This window comes from Choristoneura fumiferana, chromosome 17 (assembly GCF_025370935.1).
Source record: "Choristoneura fumiferana chromosome 17, NRCan_CFum_1, whole genome shotgun sequence".
Classification (NCBI taxonomy): domain Eukaryota; kingdom Metazoa; phylum Arthropoda; class Insecta; order Lepidoptera; family Tortricidae; genus Choristoneura; species Choristoneura fumiferana.
In genome coordinates, this window is record NC_133488.1 from 3,481,468 (window position 1) to 3,498,693 (window position 17,226).

A 17,226-nucleotide genomic window follows, 5' to 3' on the forward strand; every position below is an offset into this window, starting at 1 on the left:
CAAATTACTTTATGAGAAATCGCGACTTACAAACTTCGCAAGAAAAAGGTTTCTCGCCCATGTGAGTTCGTCTATGCCTAGCCAAATTACTTCTGTAAGAAAACAGCGACTTACAAACGTCGCAAGAAAAAGGTTTCTCGCCTGTGTGAGTTCGTCTATGCCCAGCCAAACTACTTCTTTGAGAAAACCGCGACTTACAAACGTCGCAAGAAAAAGGTTTCTCGCCTGTGTGAGTTCGTCTATGCCTAGCCAAATTACTTTTTGAGAAAACCGCGACTTACAAACGTCGCAAGAAAAAGGTTTCTCGCCTGTGTGAGTTCGTCTATGCCTAGCCAAATTACTTCTGTAAGAAAACAGCGACTTACAAACGTCACAAGAAAAAGGTTTCTCGCCTGTGTGAGAAAACACAACAGATTGATTCCGATAGTGTGATTTGGAAATATTGTCAGAGCAAGTTGTTTCTTGTGTGAAAATCCTCGCATCATCGGACGAATATCGTAACAATGTTTCACTTCCTGTTTCTAAATGATGCGTAGCTAACTCTGCACAGATAGTAGATTCTTCTACTGAATGTGTACAATTATGATTTTTTAGACTTGATTTACAGTCAAAGATTACGAGCAAGTGTCGCATGTGGGCAAGTCTTCTATGAGGATGCGCTCGAGCCTCACAGAGCAGCTCCTAAGCTGGAACTGTTGGTCGTGGCTCATGTTGCAGCGAGGTCCCTCCCCGGGGCGGGTGTGGGTGCACTCGGGCGCGGCCCCGGCTCCGCCCGCTGGCTGCAGCTGGCACGGGTCCACCTCAGTCCTGTTCAGTGTATCTGCAAGATAATATATTTGGGAGATTAATTGATGGGTGAAACACAAAGCCAAAAATCCAACAGAACATACAGAGCTTGATATTCAGAGGAAAAAAACATTTTGTAAAATGGGCGATTATTGGACGATTTAACTGTCTCATTTTTCTGTAAAAATTGAAAAAAAATTGACCAGAGAAATGAGGCGGTTCAAACGCACGAATAATCGCCCTACGATCCAATGATTCCAGTGAAAGTTATCAATATGCAAGTGAAGTGAAGCGTATCCTTTAATAATCATGTCTGTCTCCAGTCTCCTGATACTATATGCAGCATACAGACAGATCTATCATAATTTACCTAATTTATTTTTAATTACATCAGGAAATGGATTATGGTGTAAGGTAGGTGAGGTATACATCTGTTCACTCACAAAGGCCCGCCTCTCCACAGCTTATTATCAATGTGCACAAGTAAACCTTCTACTTATATGTATAGTTGTTTTAGTCTGCGTGAATGATGGTAAGCTTGTGACTGAGGACACGTTCGAGCTACGCACACATAGACTTGTTGTATGGATTTGTTTACAATTACGATTATAAAATGTGGAGAAGCAGGCCTTTGTGAGTGAACAGATCCATACTTTGTCCATGTGCAAATGAATGAACTATGAAAGAAAGAAAGAAAAATGACTATGGTAATGTATCTTTTTCTTTTGTTTCGTTTTTCTTTGCATGTTTTTTTTTTAGTAGAAGCATGGCTTAGTGTAGTTCATAGTGAGCCAAACCTTGTTTGTGACACGCAAGTGGGGTTGGCAAGTTGCAGGAACGTCTCTGGCCCTGCTCTCTGCTGCGCCGCAGGGCACTGGCACTGGGAATAGCTTGCATGCTGCTGCAAGGCTTGCCTCTGTGCAGGTCTCCTACTGGAAGTCGCTCCAGTCGAACAAAACAGCTTGTCAGCCTGTACTGCTGCTCGGGGCTCCTGTTGCAGCGAGGTCCCTCTCCAAGGCAGGTGTGGGTGCAGTCGGGTGTGTCGTCGGCGCCGCCTTCTGGCTTCAGACTGCATGGACCCTCCAGTCTACAGAAAGCATCTGTAAAAAATATTTTATTTATAGCTACATGTTAAATTTTATTAGAAGGGTTCCTATTATTTTTTACTTTCTTTACAGGTTATAACTTGTGTATGTTTGTATGTAATCACTTTAATGAAAAAAAAAGAGAAATAAATTACAATATCCAAATGTTATTTAACAAATGACACCCTTATTAAAGGATACAGATACATGTAGATCTATGCATGTGTGCGGAAATCTCAGTTAATTGTCTTATGAAGCACCTGGGAGAGAACACCCCGGAGCGTCACTCTCCACCTCATCATAGAGAATTCTTATACTGTTGTGTTGCATTACTTGCAAAGTCAGGTACTCCTGCTTGACTTAAAACTGCTTTTATTTTTATAATTACACATTTTTTACTTTTATTCCACTGAGTAGCTGGTCACAAAGCTTACTCTGCATTGAAAAAGCGACGTCTTGCTGCTGCACCGTTACAGGTCCAATGACTACTTCGTCCTTGACCTCGTGTCCGGCGTACAAGCCTTCTGCCACGGCCGCCTCGCTCACGCCGCACTCGCCCCCCTCGGGCTCCTCCTTCACCGCCACAGGCTCGCACTCCGCAGTCACGCTGTATGTCCACCGCGCCGACTGTTCCGCGTCGGAAGCACGGCGGCGGCAGGCGGCTGACTCCATGACCACGACACGGACTAACCAGGCTGCTCTGTGCTGGTTTAGCCAAAATATATTTTAACAACAAGCTGAAGAATCACATCGTCTGCAATAACACTGTTTACCAACTCTACAATACAAGTGCGTGGTGGCAAGATTATGATATATTCGTTGAATTCGTGCCGGCAAAACAATGCAAGCATATTATCCTCAGATATAATATTGACATATGAACGACGTTTTTTCCATTCCACGCCATAAGCGTTTGAGGCCAATAATTTATAAAAAAATATATACTTGAATCCCGAAAAAAAAAAAACACCAGCTTAAAAGACTTTCTAATAATAAACAAAAATCACATAAATAAATATTATTGTTTTAAAAGAAAAAAGAGAGATTTTAATCTCGCCAACTTTCATCGCATAAAACGGAACTCTATTTCAATAGAGCTTGACTTGGCTTATCGACCGAATCGATGCCACAATCTTGTAGTCTAAGATCCGAACTTGAAAAGATCTTCACCGGTATGATAATAGAATGAAATGTATTTTATCATAAATTTAGTATTTTAGAAAATATATTAGAAATGGATTTGCTAAAAAAATCCTGGACAGGCTATTTTTGATTATAAAAAAAAAAGATTTTTAATAAATTTTTGTTGCATCATCGAGATTATAAGACAATTTTACATTAACTTAAAAGTATAATACATATAGAATATGTAGACGTTGGGTTTGCTATTGTTTACCTGGACGAACTACCGGGTTGCCAGGTATAAACTTAAACAGGTATGTCGACGTCATTTACTTTCACTTGATAAGATAATAGAAAAAATTGTATATCAACGTAAGCGCCATTTTATTGTGAACACGTTGATATAGGGTTGTCTGCATTTAATTAAAAATCATTAAAAATAAAATAAAAAAACTGCCTGTCCAGGATTTTTTAGCAAAATCATTTCTAATACGTTTTCTAAAATACTAAATTTATTATAAAAATACATTTAATTCTATTATCAGACTGGTGAAGATCTTTTCAAGTTCGGATCTTCTACTATTGTCAAAGCGTTTGACTCGCATTTAGACTTTGCTATTAGTACGAGAGCGAAGGTCGTTAAATGCATCTTTGTATCGAGTGTTTCGTATTGTTTGATGTTTTGAACTGTTACTTTGTAATTCAGTTTTTTTTATTACGGTTTTTGTTAATTTTTTACCGTTATTTGTTTTTATATAGTGCCAAAGATGGCTGCATGATTTGTGAGATCCCGATAGACAAGCAAAAACACTTGGTACGCGGATGAAGCCGCAGGCAAAAACAAGTTTAAAATAAAAACTATCACTTATATAATCGATTACACACCTCTAGCATATTCAATCGAGAGTCACAGTATATCGATTCGAATTAACATTGTTTCAACCCTTTAATTGCTTAATGACATGTGTCACCGTACCCATTCTATCCGAAAAATACTATAAAAAGACTATAATTAAAAGCTCGTCACAGTTGTCACTTTGACAACTAAACTAACTTTTTGTAATTAGTAGAGGAGCGGCCACATGCAATCGCTCGTCACTCGATTGAAGCGATAAACCTGGTCACGTGACCCCCTTTCGAAGGTGATTGACGCTAGCGACATCTATACCGTAGCCCTCGTCGAGAAACTTTCGGCATTCCATTGGAACTAAACACTAGCGTCACTGCTTAAGTGGCTAAATAAGAAACAAACAAGCTGAGATATGTGGTGCATAGGGGAAATTCGGGTCTGTACCGTTGACCAGCAGTGGTGTAGCGGTATAGCACGCGGTACGGAATACCGAGGTCCTGGGTTCGATTCCCAGTGCTGGTCTTATTTTTCTGGTTTTTCTGTGCATCTATATTTCAGTTTGTATTTTGAAAATATTTTTTTTTTCTGAAATTGAAAACGTTTTTTTTTCCAGCGATAAAGCTCAACATATTCAGCTTTATCGCCATATAGTACATGACCAATTTGACGTTGGAAACACGAACGTCATATAAACAATTGTTCATATCATATCTGTGGTTGGAAACGAGCGTCGAGCGATTTGCTGCATGTGGCCGCACCTTCCCCGGGATTCAAACTTCAGTTTAGTTATTTACACGTGAGGGGACAAGAAACAGACTTTCAATAAACATTCGCACTTATACTATTACTGGGATAATAACATGCTGCTCTCTTAACAAAAGACAAGAGTTAAGTAGTTAGGTATTTAAGTATGCCATGTGATGCAAAATGTTTTGAACTTTTAAGCTACACAATAGTATTAATATTAATAACTGTTTTTTGTAGATACCGCCTTTTGGCTTATGAAGGCAATATATTATTGTATTGTGCAAGTATTGTAGCAGTGTATTTTTTTGGATTGCCATCCTCTTTGCTGTCCGTGGCTGACTGGCTCAATAAACCCTTTGCCGCGCGCCTTAGCTCGTAAAAAAGGCGGCAAACAATGACATTTAAAAACTCTCGGCGGAATTAATATTGGTGCGGTTGTGAATGATTTTGTTAAATAAAAATTACTTGTGATACTTACAGACATTGTAAAATATATCTTGTGTTAAAATAATAATAGACTTTGTAGCCTGAAAACTATCTCTCGAAGTGTTGGTGCGGATTATTGCGGCTTTAAGACTAAGCGTCACACCAAAATGTCACAAGTAGACGTCTGTGGTTTTCAAATGGTTAGCAACTAAGTTTGTTTATGCTGTCATAACAGAGATTGAGTAAATTCGATAAAGATTCCATTGATATTTTATTGTGCTATTTTATACAACAAATTCGATGCTCCACGTTAGAGAAATCTCACAAATATGGTAGCAGAGCGTGGTTAACTTACGAGTTAGTATAATGGCATCAACGTCGAGTTATCGCACCATAGAACCGTTGACCAAGTCAAATTATGATACTTGGTGCCTGCAAGCACAAGCGGTCCTGATTAAAAATGACTATTGGGATATCGTGAGTGGTGAGAAAATATTGCCACCTAATGCAGATGCGGCAGCGAAGACAGCGTTCAACAAGGAGGACTTAAAGGCAAGAGCTGAAATTTTACTTTTGTTATCGCCGTCCGAATTAAAACAAATTAAAGCCTGCACGACGTCTAAAGCAGTATGGGACAAATTAAAAGCTACTTACCAAAGCACCGGGCCTGCAAGGAAAGCCACCTTGTTGAAACAACTAGTTCTTAAGCGAATGACCGCCGATGAAGACATCCGTGATCACATAAATAATTTCATGGACGTGGTGGATAAACTCGCAGATATGGATATAAAAATACCTTCAGAATTGCTCAGCATTATGCTTCTATATAGCCTGCCAACAACTTTTGAAAACTTTAGGATAGCCATAGAGTCTCGTGACACGCTACCCTCTCCCGAAGACCTGAAAGTAAAAATTCTTGAAGAATATCAGGCTAGGAGTGGTAGTGAACCATCTGAAAACTCAGAAGCATATCACTTCAAGAAAAATAAACAGAAGTCGTACTGCAAGAGTTGCAAACGTAAAGGTCACACTACAGAGACGTGTTGGGGAAAGAAGAAGAACGCCAATGAGAAAGACAACATAAACAAAAACAAAAATTTTAATGTTTGTCTCAGCACTGCAAGTTCAGATACCAATGAAGAAACCTGGTGTCTAGATAGCGGCTGCTCATCACACATGTGTGGCGAAAAATCGAAGTTTTCCACAATGACCCCTGAAAACGGCACTTTGAAGTTGGCATCAAACAAGCATACAAGCATGATTCAAGGAAAAGGAAGAGTCACTGTCAGTACCGAAAAAGAAAATTACAACCTCATTGATACCCTGTACATTCCCGATGTGTCAGTGAACCTATTGTCCGTCGGAAAAATAACAGACAAAGGAAATAAGGTCGTTTTTGAGAAAGATAAAGCCTACGTCATAGAAAAAGGTGGTGAGGTGGCACTGACAGCACAAAGAAAAGATGGGCTCTATTACATTGAATTCAAAACAAAAGAGACTGCTCATTTCACACCAAAAATGGGTAATGGTATCATGGAATGGCATCGTAAACTTGGCCACATAAATGAAAAAGATTTGAAGACGATGGCTAAAGATGAGCTTATGTATGGCTTGAACTTTACTGACGAGAAGTTGGAAACATGCGAGACCTGCATTAAAGGCAAACTATCACGACTACCATTCTCAAGATATATGGACTTATACACAACAGACAAGTTGGAAATAATCCACAGCGACGTATGTGGACCTTTTGAGTGTGAGACAATAGCAGGATCAAGATATTACGTCACATTTATAGACGATTTCACTCGTTACTGTCACGTCTATTTTATGAAAAAGAAGAGTGACGTATTCAAAATGTTCAAAGATTACAAAAATGAAGTTGAGACGTTCCACAACAAAAAGATAAAATACCTGCAATCAGACAATGGTACAGAATACCGAAACAAGGAGTTCGACGATTATCTCAAATCGCACGGCATTCAAAGAAGATTGACCACCGTTTATACTCCTCAACAAAACGGAATAAGCGAGAGAAAAAACCGATCGTTACTTGATAAAACCAGATGTCTGTTGATTGAAGCTAATGCACCCAAAAAGCTCTGGGCGGAAGCGGTAGCTACTGCGAACTACTTAATAAATCGAAGTCCTTCCAAAGCCCTAGATGGCACTACACCGTTCCAGAAGTGGGTTGGGCGAACACCATGCGCACATCATCTATACGTATTTGGCAGAAAGACCTTTGTACTGAAAAAGAAGAAACGAGGAAAGCTTACCCAGAACACTAAAGAAGGTGTATTCATGGGATACTCGATGACCTCGAAGGCATACAGAGTCTACATACCTGAAGATAATGATGTGATAACTAGCAGGGACATAAAAGTCATAGATAAAATGTACTTCGCAGAAGGAAATCAGAACTACGAACATCTTGTGACTGAAAAGGGACAGAACTCAAATATATCTAAAAAAGAAAACAATATACCACAAATTGAAATTGAAATTATAGAGACTAAAAATGAGAACACATTACAAAATCTAAATTATCAAGAAGATGACGCCTCATCTACAGACGAAATAGAATCTTACGATGACGCATCAGAAATTGTTGAGGCACCTGGAAATGGGAGACCACAAAGACAAAGGCACCAACCAGCGTGGACTAAAGATTTTGTTCTGGATGAAAATGAAGAAAGTCATTTATTCTCGGAAATGTGTAATTTATCTGAAGAAAATGAAGATGATGACTACTGGCATGATGCAATAAAAGCCGAAATAAGAGCACATGTCAAGAATGGAACCTGGAAAATAGAAAAGAAAAATAAAAACATGAAAGAAGTGGACTACAAGATGATCCTCAGAAACAAAGTAGGACCGGATAACAATATTACAAGGAAGGCCAGACTCGTAGCACGGGGTTTTACTCAGCGACCAGGCGTTGACTACAATGAAACGTACGCTCCTGTGGCTAAACTAAGTTCGATCAGATCTGTTGTTGGAATAGCAATCGAAGAAGGGTTAAAATTGAACCAGATGGACGTGACGACAGCATATCTGAATGGAGAACTAGAAGAGAAAATAGTAATGAAATGTCCGGAATATTTAGAAGAATACCTGACTGAAATCATGGTTGACGAAAGTAGAAAAGAAGATCTGACGTTATACAACAAAACAGTTGAAATGTTAAAAGACATAAAAAATAATTCCAAAGGGAAAGTCTGCCGTCTTATAAAAGCTCTATATGGACTTAAGCAGGCAGGGAGGCAGTGGTATAAGAAACTCGACACAGAATTAAAGAACATTGGTTTCAAAGCTTCAGAAGCTGACCCATGTGTATATCTACTAGAGAAAAGAGGAGTTAAAATAATCATAGTAATTTATGTCGATGACCTTTTAATTGCCTACTCATGTCCAAGAAAGCTCCAAGAAATAAAAGACCTGCTAAACACGAAATTTGAGCTGAAAGACTTATCGACACCTAAACGTTTGATTGGAATTGATGTAACCTACAAAAGAGACGAAATTAAACTAAACCAAGAGAAGTTCATAGAAGAAACTCTCAAAAAGTTTAAAATGGAAGACTGCAAATCTGTTTCTACGCCTATAGAGCCAGGTCTTATTCTAGAGAAAGGTGAAAAAGATGATCGCCTAAACCTTCCATACAAGAACTTAATTGGCACTCTCATGTATATAGCAGTGGCAACTCGCCCTGATATAATGTTCGCTATTAGCTACCTCTCTCAATTTAATGATTGCTATGGAGAAGAGCATTTTAAGTGCGCAAAGAGAGTACTGCGTTACTTGAAAGGAACGAAGAGTGTCGGCCTAATTTTTAGAAAAACTGGTCAAGAACTGTATGGATTGGCAGATGCAGATTGGGGGGCATGTAAACTTGATAGAAAATCTTTTTCGGGCTATTGTTTTAAATTTGCTGGGACAGCTGTAAGTTGGATGTCTAAGAAGCAAAGAAGTGTCGCTCTATCTACAGCTGAGGCCGAATATGTGGCCTTAACTGAGGCTGCTAAAGAAGCAATCCATCTAAGAAATCTGTATAAAGATTTAGGAGCCAGCTACGAACGAATCGTCGTATTCAATGACAATCAAGCCGCCCTGAAACTGAGTCAAAACGCTATGGTGACTTCAAAGTCAAAGCATATTGACCTAAAAATGCATTTCATTCGGAACTGTATTCAAGAAGGAGTATTAGAGGTCAATTATCTTCAGACTGAAGATATGGAAGCTGATCTACTGACAAAAGCTTTGGCTGGTCCGCGCCTGTTGAAATTGCGGAACAGCTTGGGATTGTGCTGATGACCACGACAGTGCTGTGAAGAGGAGTGTGAGTACTGGCTGGCACTGCCCTGTCGTATGTGGTTTTCAAATGGTTAGCAACTAAGTTTGTTTATGCTGTCATAACAGAGATTGAGTAAATTCGATAAAGATTCCATTGATATTTTATTGTGCTATTTTATACAACAAATTCGATGCTCCACGTTAGAGAAATCTCACAATATGGTAGCAGAGCGTGGTTGACTTACGAGTTAGTATAATGGCATCAACGTCGAGTTATCGCACCATAGAACCGTTGACCAAGTCAAATTATGATACTTGGTGCCTGCAAGCACAAGCGGTCCTGATTAAAAATGACTATTGGGATATCGTGAGTGGTGAGAAAATATTGCCACCTAATGCAGATGCGGCAGCGAAGACAGCGTTCAACAAGGAGGACTTAAAGGCAAGAGCTGAAATTTTACTTTTGTTATCGCCGTCCGAATTAAAACAAATTAAAGCCTGCACGACGTCTAAAGCAGTATGGGACAAATTAAAAGCTACTTACCAAAGCACCGGGCCTGCAAGGAAAGCCACCTTGTTGAAACAACTAGTTCTTAAGCGAATGACCGCCGATGAAGACATCCGTGATCACATAAATAATTTCATGGACGTGGTGGATAAACTCGCAGATATGGATATAAAAATACCTTCAGAATTGCTCAGCATTATGCTTCTATATAGCCTGCCAACAACTTTTGAAAACTTTAGGATAGCCATAGAGTCTCGTGACACGCTACCCTCTCCCGAAGACCTGAAAGTAAAAATTCTTGAAGAATATCAGGCTAGGAGTGGTAGTGAACCATCTGAAAACTCAGAAGCATATCACTTCAAGAAAAATAAACAGAAGTCGTACTGCAAGAGTTGCAAACGTAAAGGTCACACTACAGAGACGTGTTGGGGAAAGAAGAAGAACGCCAATGAGAAAGACAACATAAACAAAAACAAAAATTTTAATGTTTGTCTCAGCACTGCAAGTTCAGATACCAATGAAGAAACCTGGTGTCTAGATAGCGGCTGCTCATCACACATGTGTGGCGAAAAATCGAAGTTTTCAACAATGACCCCTGAAAACGGCACCTTGAAGTTGGCATCAAACAAGCATACAAGCATGATTCAAGGAAAAGGAAGAGTCACTGTCAGTACCGAAAAAGAAAATTACAACCTCATTGATACCCTGTACATTCCCGATGTGTCAGTGAACCTATTGTCCGTCGGAAAAATAACAGACAAAGGAAATAAGGTCGTTTTTGAGAAAGATAAAGCCTACGTCATAGAAAAAGGTGGTGAGGTGGCACTGACAGCACAAAGAAAAGATGGGCTCTATTACATTGAATTCAAAACAAAAGAGACTGCTCATTTCACACCAAAAATGGGTAATGGTATCATGGAATGGCATCGTAAACTTGGCCACATAAATGAAAAAGATTTGAAGACGATGGCTAAAGATGAGCTTATGTATGGCTTGAACTTTACTGACGAGAAGTTGGAAACATGCGAGACCTGCATTAAAGGCAAACTATCACGACTACCATTCTCAAGATATATGGACTTATACACAACAGACAAGTTGGAAATAATCCACAGCGACGTATGTGGACCTTTTGAGTGTGAGACAATAGCAGGATCAAGATATTACGTCACATTTATAGACGATTTCACTCGTTACTGTCACGTCTATTTTATGAAAAAGAAGAGTGACGTATTCAAAATGTTCAAAGATTACAAAAATGAAGTTGAGACGTTCCACAACAAAAAGATAAAATACCTGCAATCAGACAATGGTACAGAATACCGAAACAAGGAGTTCGACGATTATCTCAAATCGCACGGCATTCAAAGAAGATTGACCACCGTTTATACTCCTCAACAAAACGGAATAAGCGAGAGAAAAAACCGATCGTTACTTGATAAAACCAGATGTCTGTTGATTGAAGCTAATGCACCCAAAAGCTCTGGGCGGAAGCGGTAGCCACTGCGAACTACTTAATAAATCGAAGTCCTTCCAAAGCCCTAGATGGCACTACACCGTTCCAGAAGTGGGTTGGGCGAACACCATGCGCACATCATCTATACGTATTTGGCAGAAAGACCTTTGTACTGAAAAAGAAGAAACGAGGAAAGCTTACCCAGAACACTAAAGAAGGTGTATTCATGGGATACTCGATGACCTCGAAGGCATACAGAGTCTACATACCTGAAGATAATGATGTGATAACTAGCAGGGACATAAAAGTCATAGATAAAATGTACTTCGCAGAAGGAAATCAGAACTACGAACATCTTGTGACTGAAAAGGGACAGAACTCAAATATATCTAAAAAAGAACAATATACCACAAATTGAAATTGAAATTATAGAGACTAAAAATGAGAACACATTACAAAATCTAAATTATCAAGAAGATGACGCCTCATCTACAGACGAAATAGAATCTTACGATGACGCATCAGAAATTGTTGAGGCACCTGGAAATGGGAGACCACAAAGACAAAGGCACCAACCAGCGTGGACTAAAGATTTTGTTCTGGATGAAAATGAAGAAAGTCATTTATTCTCGGAAATATGTAATTTATCTGAAGAAAATGAAGATGATGACTACTGGCATGATGCAATAAAAGCCGAAATAAGAGCACATGTCAAGAATGGAACCTGGAAAATAGAAAAGAAAAATAAAAACATGAAAGAAGTGGACTACAAGATGATCCTAAGAAACAAAGTAGGACCGGATAACAATATTACAAGGAAGGCCAGACTCGTAGCACGGGGTTTACTCAGCGACCAGGCGTTGACTACAATGAAACGTACGCTCCTGTGGCTAAACTAAGTTCGATCAGATCTGTTGTTGGAATAGCAATCGAAGAAGGGTTAAAATTGAACCAGATGGACGTGACGACAGCATATCTGAATGGAGAACTAGAAGAGAAAATAGTAATGAAATGTCCGGAATATTTAGAAGAATACCTGACTGAAATCATGGTTGACGAAAGTAGAAAAGAAGATCTGACGTTATACAACAAAACAGTTGAAATGTTAAAAGACATAAAAAATAATTCAAAGGGAAAGTCTGCCGTCTTATAAAAGCTCTATATGGACTTAAGCAGGCAGGGAGGCAGTGGTATAAGAAACTCGACAAAGAATTAAAGAACATTGGTTTCAAAGCTTCAGAAGCTGACCCATGTGTATATCTACTAGAGAAAAGAGGAGTTAAAATAATCATAGTAATTTATGTCGATGACCTTTTAATTGCCTACTCATGTCCAAGAAAGCTCCAAGAAATAAAAGACCTGCTAAACACGAAATTTGAGCTGAAAGACTTATCGACACCTAAACGTTTGATTGGAATTGATGTAACCTACAAAAGAGACGAAATTAAACTAAACCAAGAGAAGTTCATAGAAGAAACTCTCAAAAAGTTTAAAATGGAAGACTGCAAATCCGTTTCTACGCCTATAGAGCCGGGTCTTATTCTAGAGAAAGGTGAAAAAGATGATCGCCTAAACCTTCCATACAAGAACTTAATTGGCACTCTCATGTATATAGCAGTGGCAACTCGCCCTGATATAATGTTCGCTATTAGCTACCTCTCTCAATTTAATGATTGCTATGGAGAAGAGCATTTTAAGTGCGCAAAGAGAGTACTGCGTTACTTGAAAGGAACGAAGAGTGTCGGCCTAATTTTTAGAAAAACTGGTCAAGAACTGTATGGATTGGCAGATGCAGATTGGGGGGCATGTAAACTTGATAGAAAATCTTTTTCGGGCTATTGTTTTAAATTTGCTGGGACAGCTGTAAGTTGGATGTCTAAGAAGCAAAGAAGTGTCGCTCTATCTACAGCTGAGGCCGAATATGTGGCCTTAACTGAGGCTGCTAAAGAAGCAATCCATCTAAGAAATCTGTATAAAGATTTAGGAGCCAGCTACGAACGAATCGTCGTATTCAATGACAATCAAGCCGCCCCTGAAACTGAGTCAAAACGCTATGGTGACTTCAAAGTCAAAGCATATTGACCTAAAAATGCATTTCATTCGGAACTGTATTCAAGAAGGAGTATTAGAGGTCAATTATCTTCAGACTGAAGATATGGAAGCTGATCTACTGACAAAAGCTTTGGCTGGTCCGCGCCTGTTAAAATTGCGGAACAGCTTGGGATTGTGCTGATGACCACGACAGTGCTGTGAAGAGGAGTGTGAGTACTGGCTGGCACTGCCCTGTCGTATGTGTTTTTCAAATGGTTAGCAACTAAGTTTGTTTATGCTGTCATAACAGAGATTGAGTAAATTCGATAAAGATTCCATTGATATTTTATTGTGCTATTTTATACAACAAATTCGATGCTCCACGTTAGAGAAATCTCACATACTTACAGACATTGTAAAATATATCTTGTGTTAAAATAATAATAGACTTTGTAGCCTGAAAACTATCTCTCGAAGTGTTGGTGCGGATTATTGCGGCTTTAAGACTAAGCGTCACACCAAAATGTCACAAGTAGACGTCGGCTTCATTGAGGTATGAAATAAACCACGACCAAAGACCACGACCTTCACAGTCACTATTCGGTTTTATTTTATTTAACAACTAGCTTTTGCCCGCGTTGAATTCGGTTATCCCGCGCTGTTCCCTCTGGAACTATGCATATTTCCGGGATTAAAAGTGTTAAAGCAATGATTTGTAACCTCTGTAGTAATAGTTTTAATATCTATGGTTAAAGGAAGAAGACTTGAGGCTGTTACATTTGAATTTGTCACTTGAATGATTTGTGTTGTGTATAAGAGTAATAAATATAAATCCACGGTAATCCATTGCATATTATTTAACATGGTAGCAGAGCGGTAAATAAAGGAAATAAAATGAATTAAAGATTGTAAACACTGAAATAGTTTGAAGAAATAAGGTGAGATTAGATTGTTTTGAAGAATGGCGAACGTGAGAGAAGATTGTCCTATACAAATTTTCGATGGAAATAATTACGATAAATGGAGATTTAGACTGCAACTACTCATGGAAATGAAGGGATGTTATGAGGCAATGATAAATGAAATGAGACCGGAAAATATAAAGGAAAATGACTGGATAAAAATGGATTTGAAAGCAAAAAATTTAATTGTCACGAGTGTTACGGACAGTCAGCTTGAAATAATTATATCGGAATCGACTGCGTGGAGCATGATTACAAAATTTGATGCAATATATCGAGTAAAGTCAACTGCAAATAAGTTACTGTGCAAACGTAAGTTATTGAAATTAAAAATGGCGGAAGATGACAACCCCGTAGATTTTTTGAATTTATTTGAAAAGAATATTAACGAATTGAAGAATGCCGGTGAAGAAATGACTGAAGATGATAAATTGAATCATTTATTGTTGTGTTTACCAGAAAGTTACACACATATAGTGGATATTGTTGATGCATTGCCAGCGAAAGACAAGTCAGTTGAGTATGTGAAGTCGAAACTAATATTAAATTACAAGAAAAAAGAAGAGAATGAGTCTAAAGGACTAGAAACATTTAATATTCAGAAGAGAATGTCTCAAGTAAGAATAAGAAATTGTTATGGCTGTAACGAGCCCGGTCATTACCAAAGAGATTGTCCAAAAAATATGGTAAGGGAGCAAAATGTACCAAGATGGCAAGGAAACTATAATATTAGGGGAAATAGCAACATTAGAGGAATATACAACTGGAGAGGACAAAATTATAGAGGCACAAGAGGAAATTGGAGAATGATGTCAAGAGGTAGAGGTAATTTTTCAGGGACAACACGAGGTATGACACGAGAATGTTATTATAATCCAGCCCAGGATGATACGAGTGGAGATAATTCTTTTAATGTCGAAGTGATGACTTCAGCGAGAGATCCGGTGAGTGAAGATTATTCCAATAAAGACAATTTAACATGGTTATTAGATAGTGGATGTTCTGACCACATTATAAATAGTGACGAATATTTTGTAGAATATAAAACTTTAGATAACCCGATTGATATTAAAGTAGGAGATGGTTTTTCTTTAAAAGCGAATAAGGTAGGAAATGTGTTAATGTTTTTCTATGTGAACGGAAAATGGCTTAGAACAACGATTAGGAATGTATATTATGTACCCAGCATAAAACGAAACTTATTGAGTGTATCTTCAATTACGAGTTATAACAGTTATGTAGTTTTTGATAATGATGGAGCTAAGATTTTTAATGGGTCTAGTAATAATGTATTAGCTATTGCTGAGAGGAAAAATAAGTTGTTTATATTGAATGGGAAAGTAGGTAAAACAATTGTAAAATCATACACAACAAATAGTAACATGACTGAAAAAGAAAAATGGCATCGAATTCTTGGACATACTAATTTTATTAATTTGAATAAAATGTGCCAACAAAAGTTATTAGAAGGTTTACCAGAAAGAATTGAAAATGATTATGTGCAGTGTGAGATTTGTTTAATGAATAAAATGCATAATTTACCTTTTGAAAATAATAGACAGCGTGCAAAAGATATTTTAGAGATAGTGCATACAGACGTAAACGGTCCATTGAACCCTACAGGTGTTGCAGGTGAACGTTACTTTGTATCTTTTATTGATGATTTTAGTAGAATAGCAAAAGTGTATTGCATTAAATATAAAAGTGAAGTGTTTGAATGTTTTGAAGCTTATATGAATTTAGTTGAAAATATGACTGGGAAGAGAATAAAGGAACTGCGTTGTGATAATGGAAGAGAATATATAAATAAAGATTTTTACAGGTTGGCGAAAGATAAAGGGATATTCATAAATCCATGTCCTCCATACACGCATGAGTTGAACGGAGTTGCAGAAAGATTTAACAGAAGTGTCATGGATAGAGCTAGATGCTTAATTTCAGAAGCGAATGTAGACAAAAAATACTGGCCAATTTTTGTGGAGACTGCAGTGTACATAGGAAATAGACCTGTTAACGAATACAGTAATAAAAAGAACGCCTTATGAATATTTACTGGAAGAAAGCCCGATGTGTCAAAAATGAGAATAATTGGAAGTAAGGTTTTTGTGAGAATTCCTGAAGCAAAAAGAACGTCGAAACTGAATCCAAAAGGAGTTAAAGGTATTTTAGTAGGATACACAAATACGGGATATAAAATATTAGTAGACAGTAAAATGACTGAAACAAGACATGTAACATTTATAGATGAGACTGCTAGAGTGATTGAAAATAATGAAGATGGAAGTGAAGACGAAAATAATGAAGTATTTGAAGACGCGGTTGAGGATACAGGAGATCAATTGGCACCACAAGAAGCTAGAGAAGTGATTGAATATGGAAGACCACAGAGAACAAGAAAAGTGCCAGAGAAATATAAAGATTTTGTAGTTTATGTAAATACTTGTGATGCGACTGTACCAGAAAATGTTGAAGAGGTATTGCCAATTAAAGGAGTATTAGGGGATTTAGATGTTGAAATTAAAACGGTATAAATATATATATGAGGACAATACAGGGGCAATTGGTTTGGCTAGAAATGGGAAGTTTTCCAAGAATTCGAAACACATTGACATAAGTTACCATTTTGTGAATGATTACGAAAAGAAGGGGTTAATTAATGTTCTGAAAATATCGACTGATAATCAGATAGCTGATATGTTAACAAAAGCTTTAGGAAGAATTAAGTTTCAGAAATTTAGAGAGTTATTAGGCATTAGAGATGATAAAGGTGTACTTGATTATTAGTTTGAATGTATTTAATGGGTTGTAAAGGTCACAAATCAAGGAGGTGTGTTGAAGAATGATTTGTAACCTCTGTAGTAATAGTTTTAATATCTATGGTTATAGGAAGAAGATTTGACGCTGTTACATTTGAATTGTCTCTTGAATGATTTGTGTTGTGTATGAGAATAATAAATATA

At 37.9% G+C, this 17,226-nt stretch overlaps 1 protein-coding gene across 1 annotated transcript; it reads right to left on the reverse strand.

Annotated features, from left to right (window-relative positions):
- Nucleotides 1-614: 614 nt before the first annotated feature.
- LOC141437141 (uncharacterized) lies at nucleotides 615-2,831 on the reverse strand. Its single transcript, XM_074100403.1, has 3 exons — nucleotides 2,306-2,831; nucleotides 1,584-1,886; nucleotides 615-820 (listed from the first exon to the last, which is right to left on the reverse strand). Exons 1-3 carry the CDS (start codon nucleotides 2,541-2,543, stop codon nucleotides 615-617), a joined length of 747 nt encoding a protein of 248 aa, XP_073956504.1. The 5' UTR covers nucleotides 2,544-2,831.
- Between the last annotated feature and the right edge of the window lie 14,395 nt (nucleotides 2,832-17,226).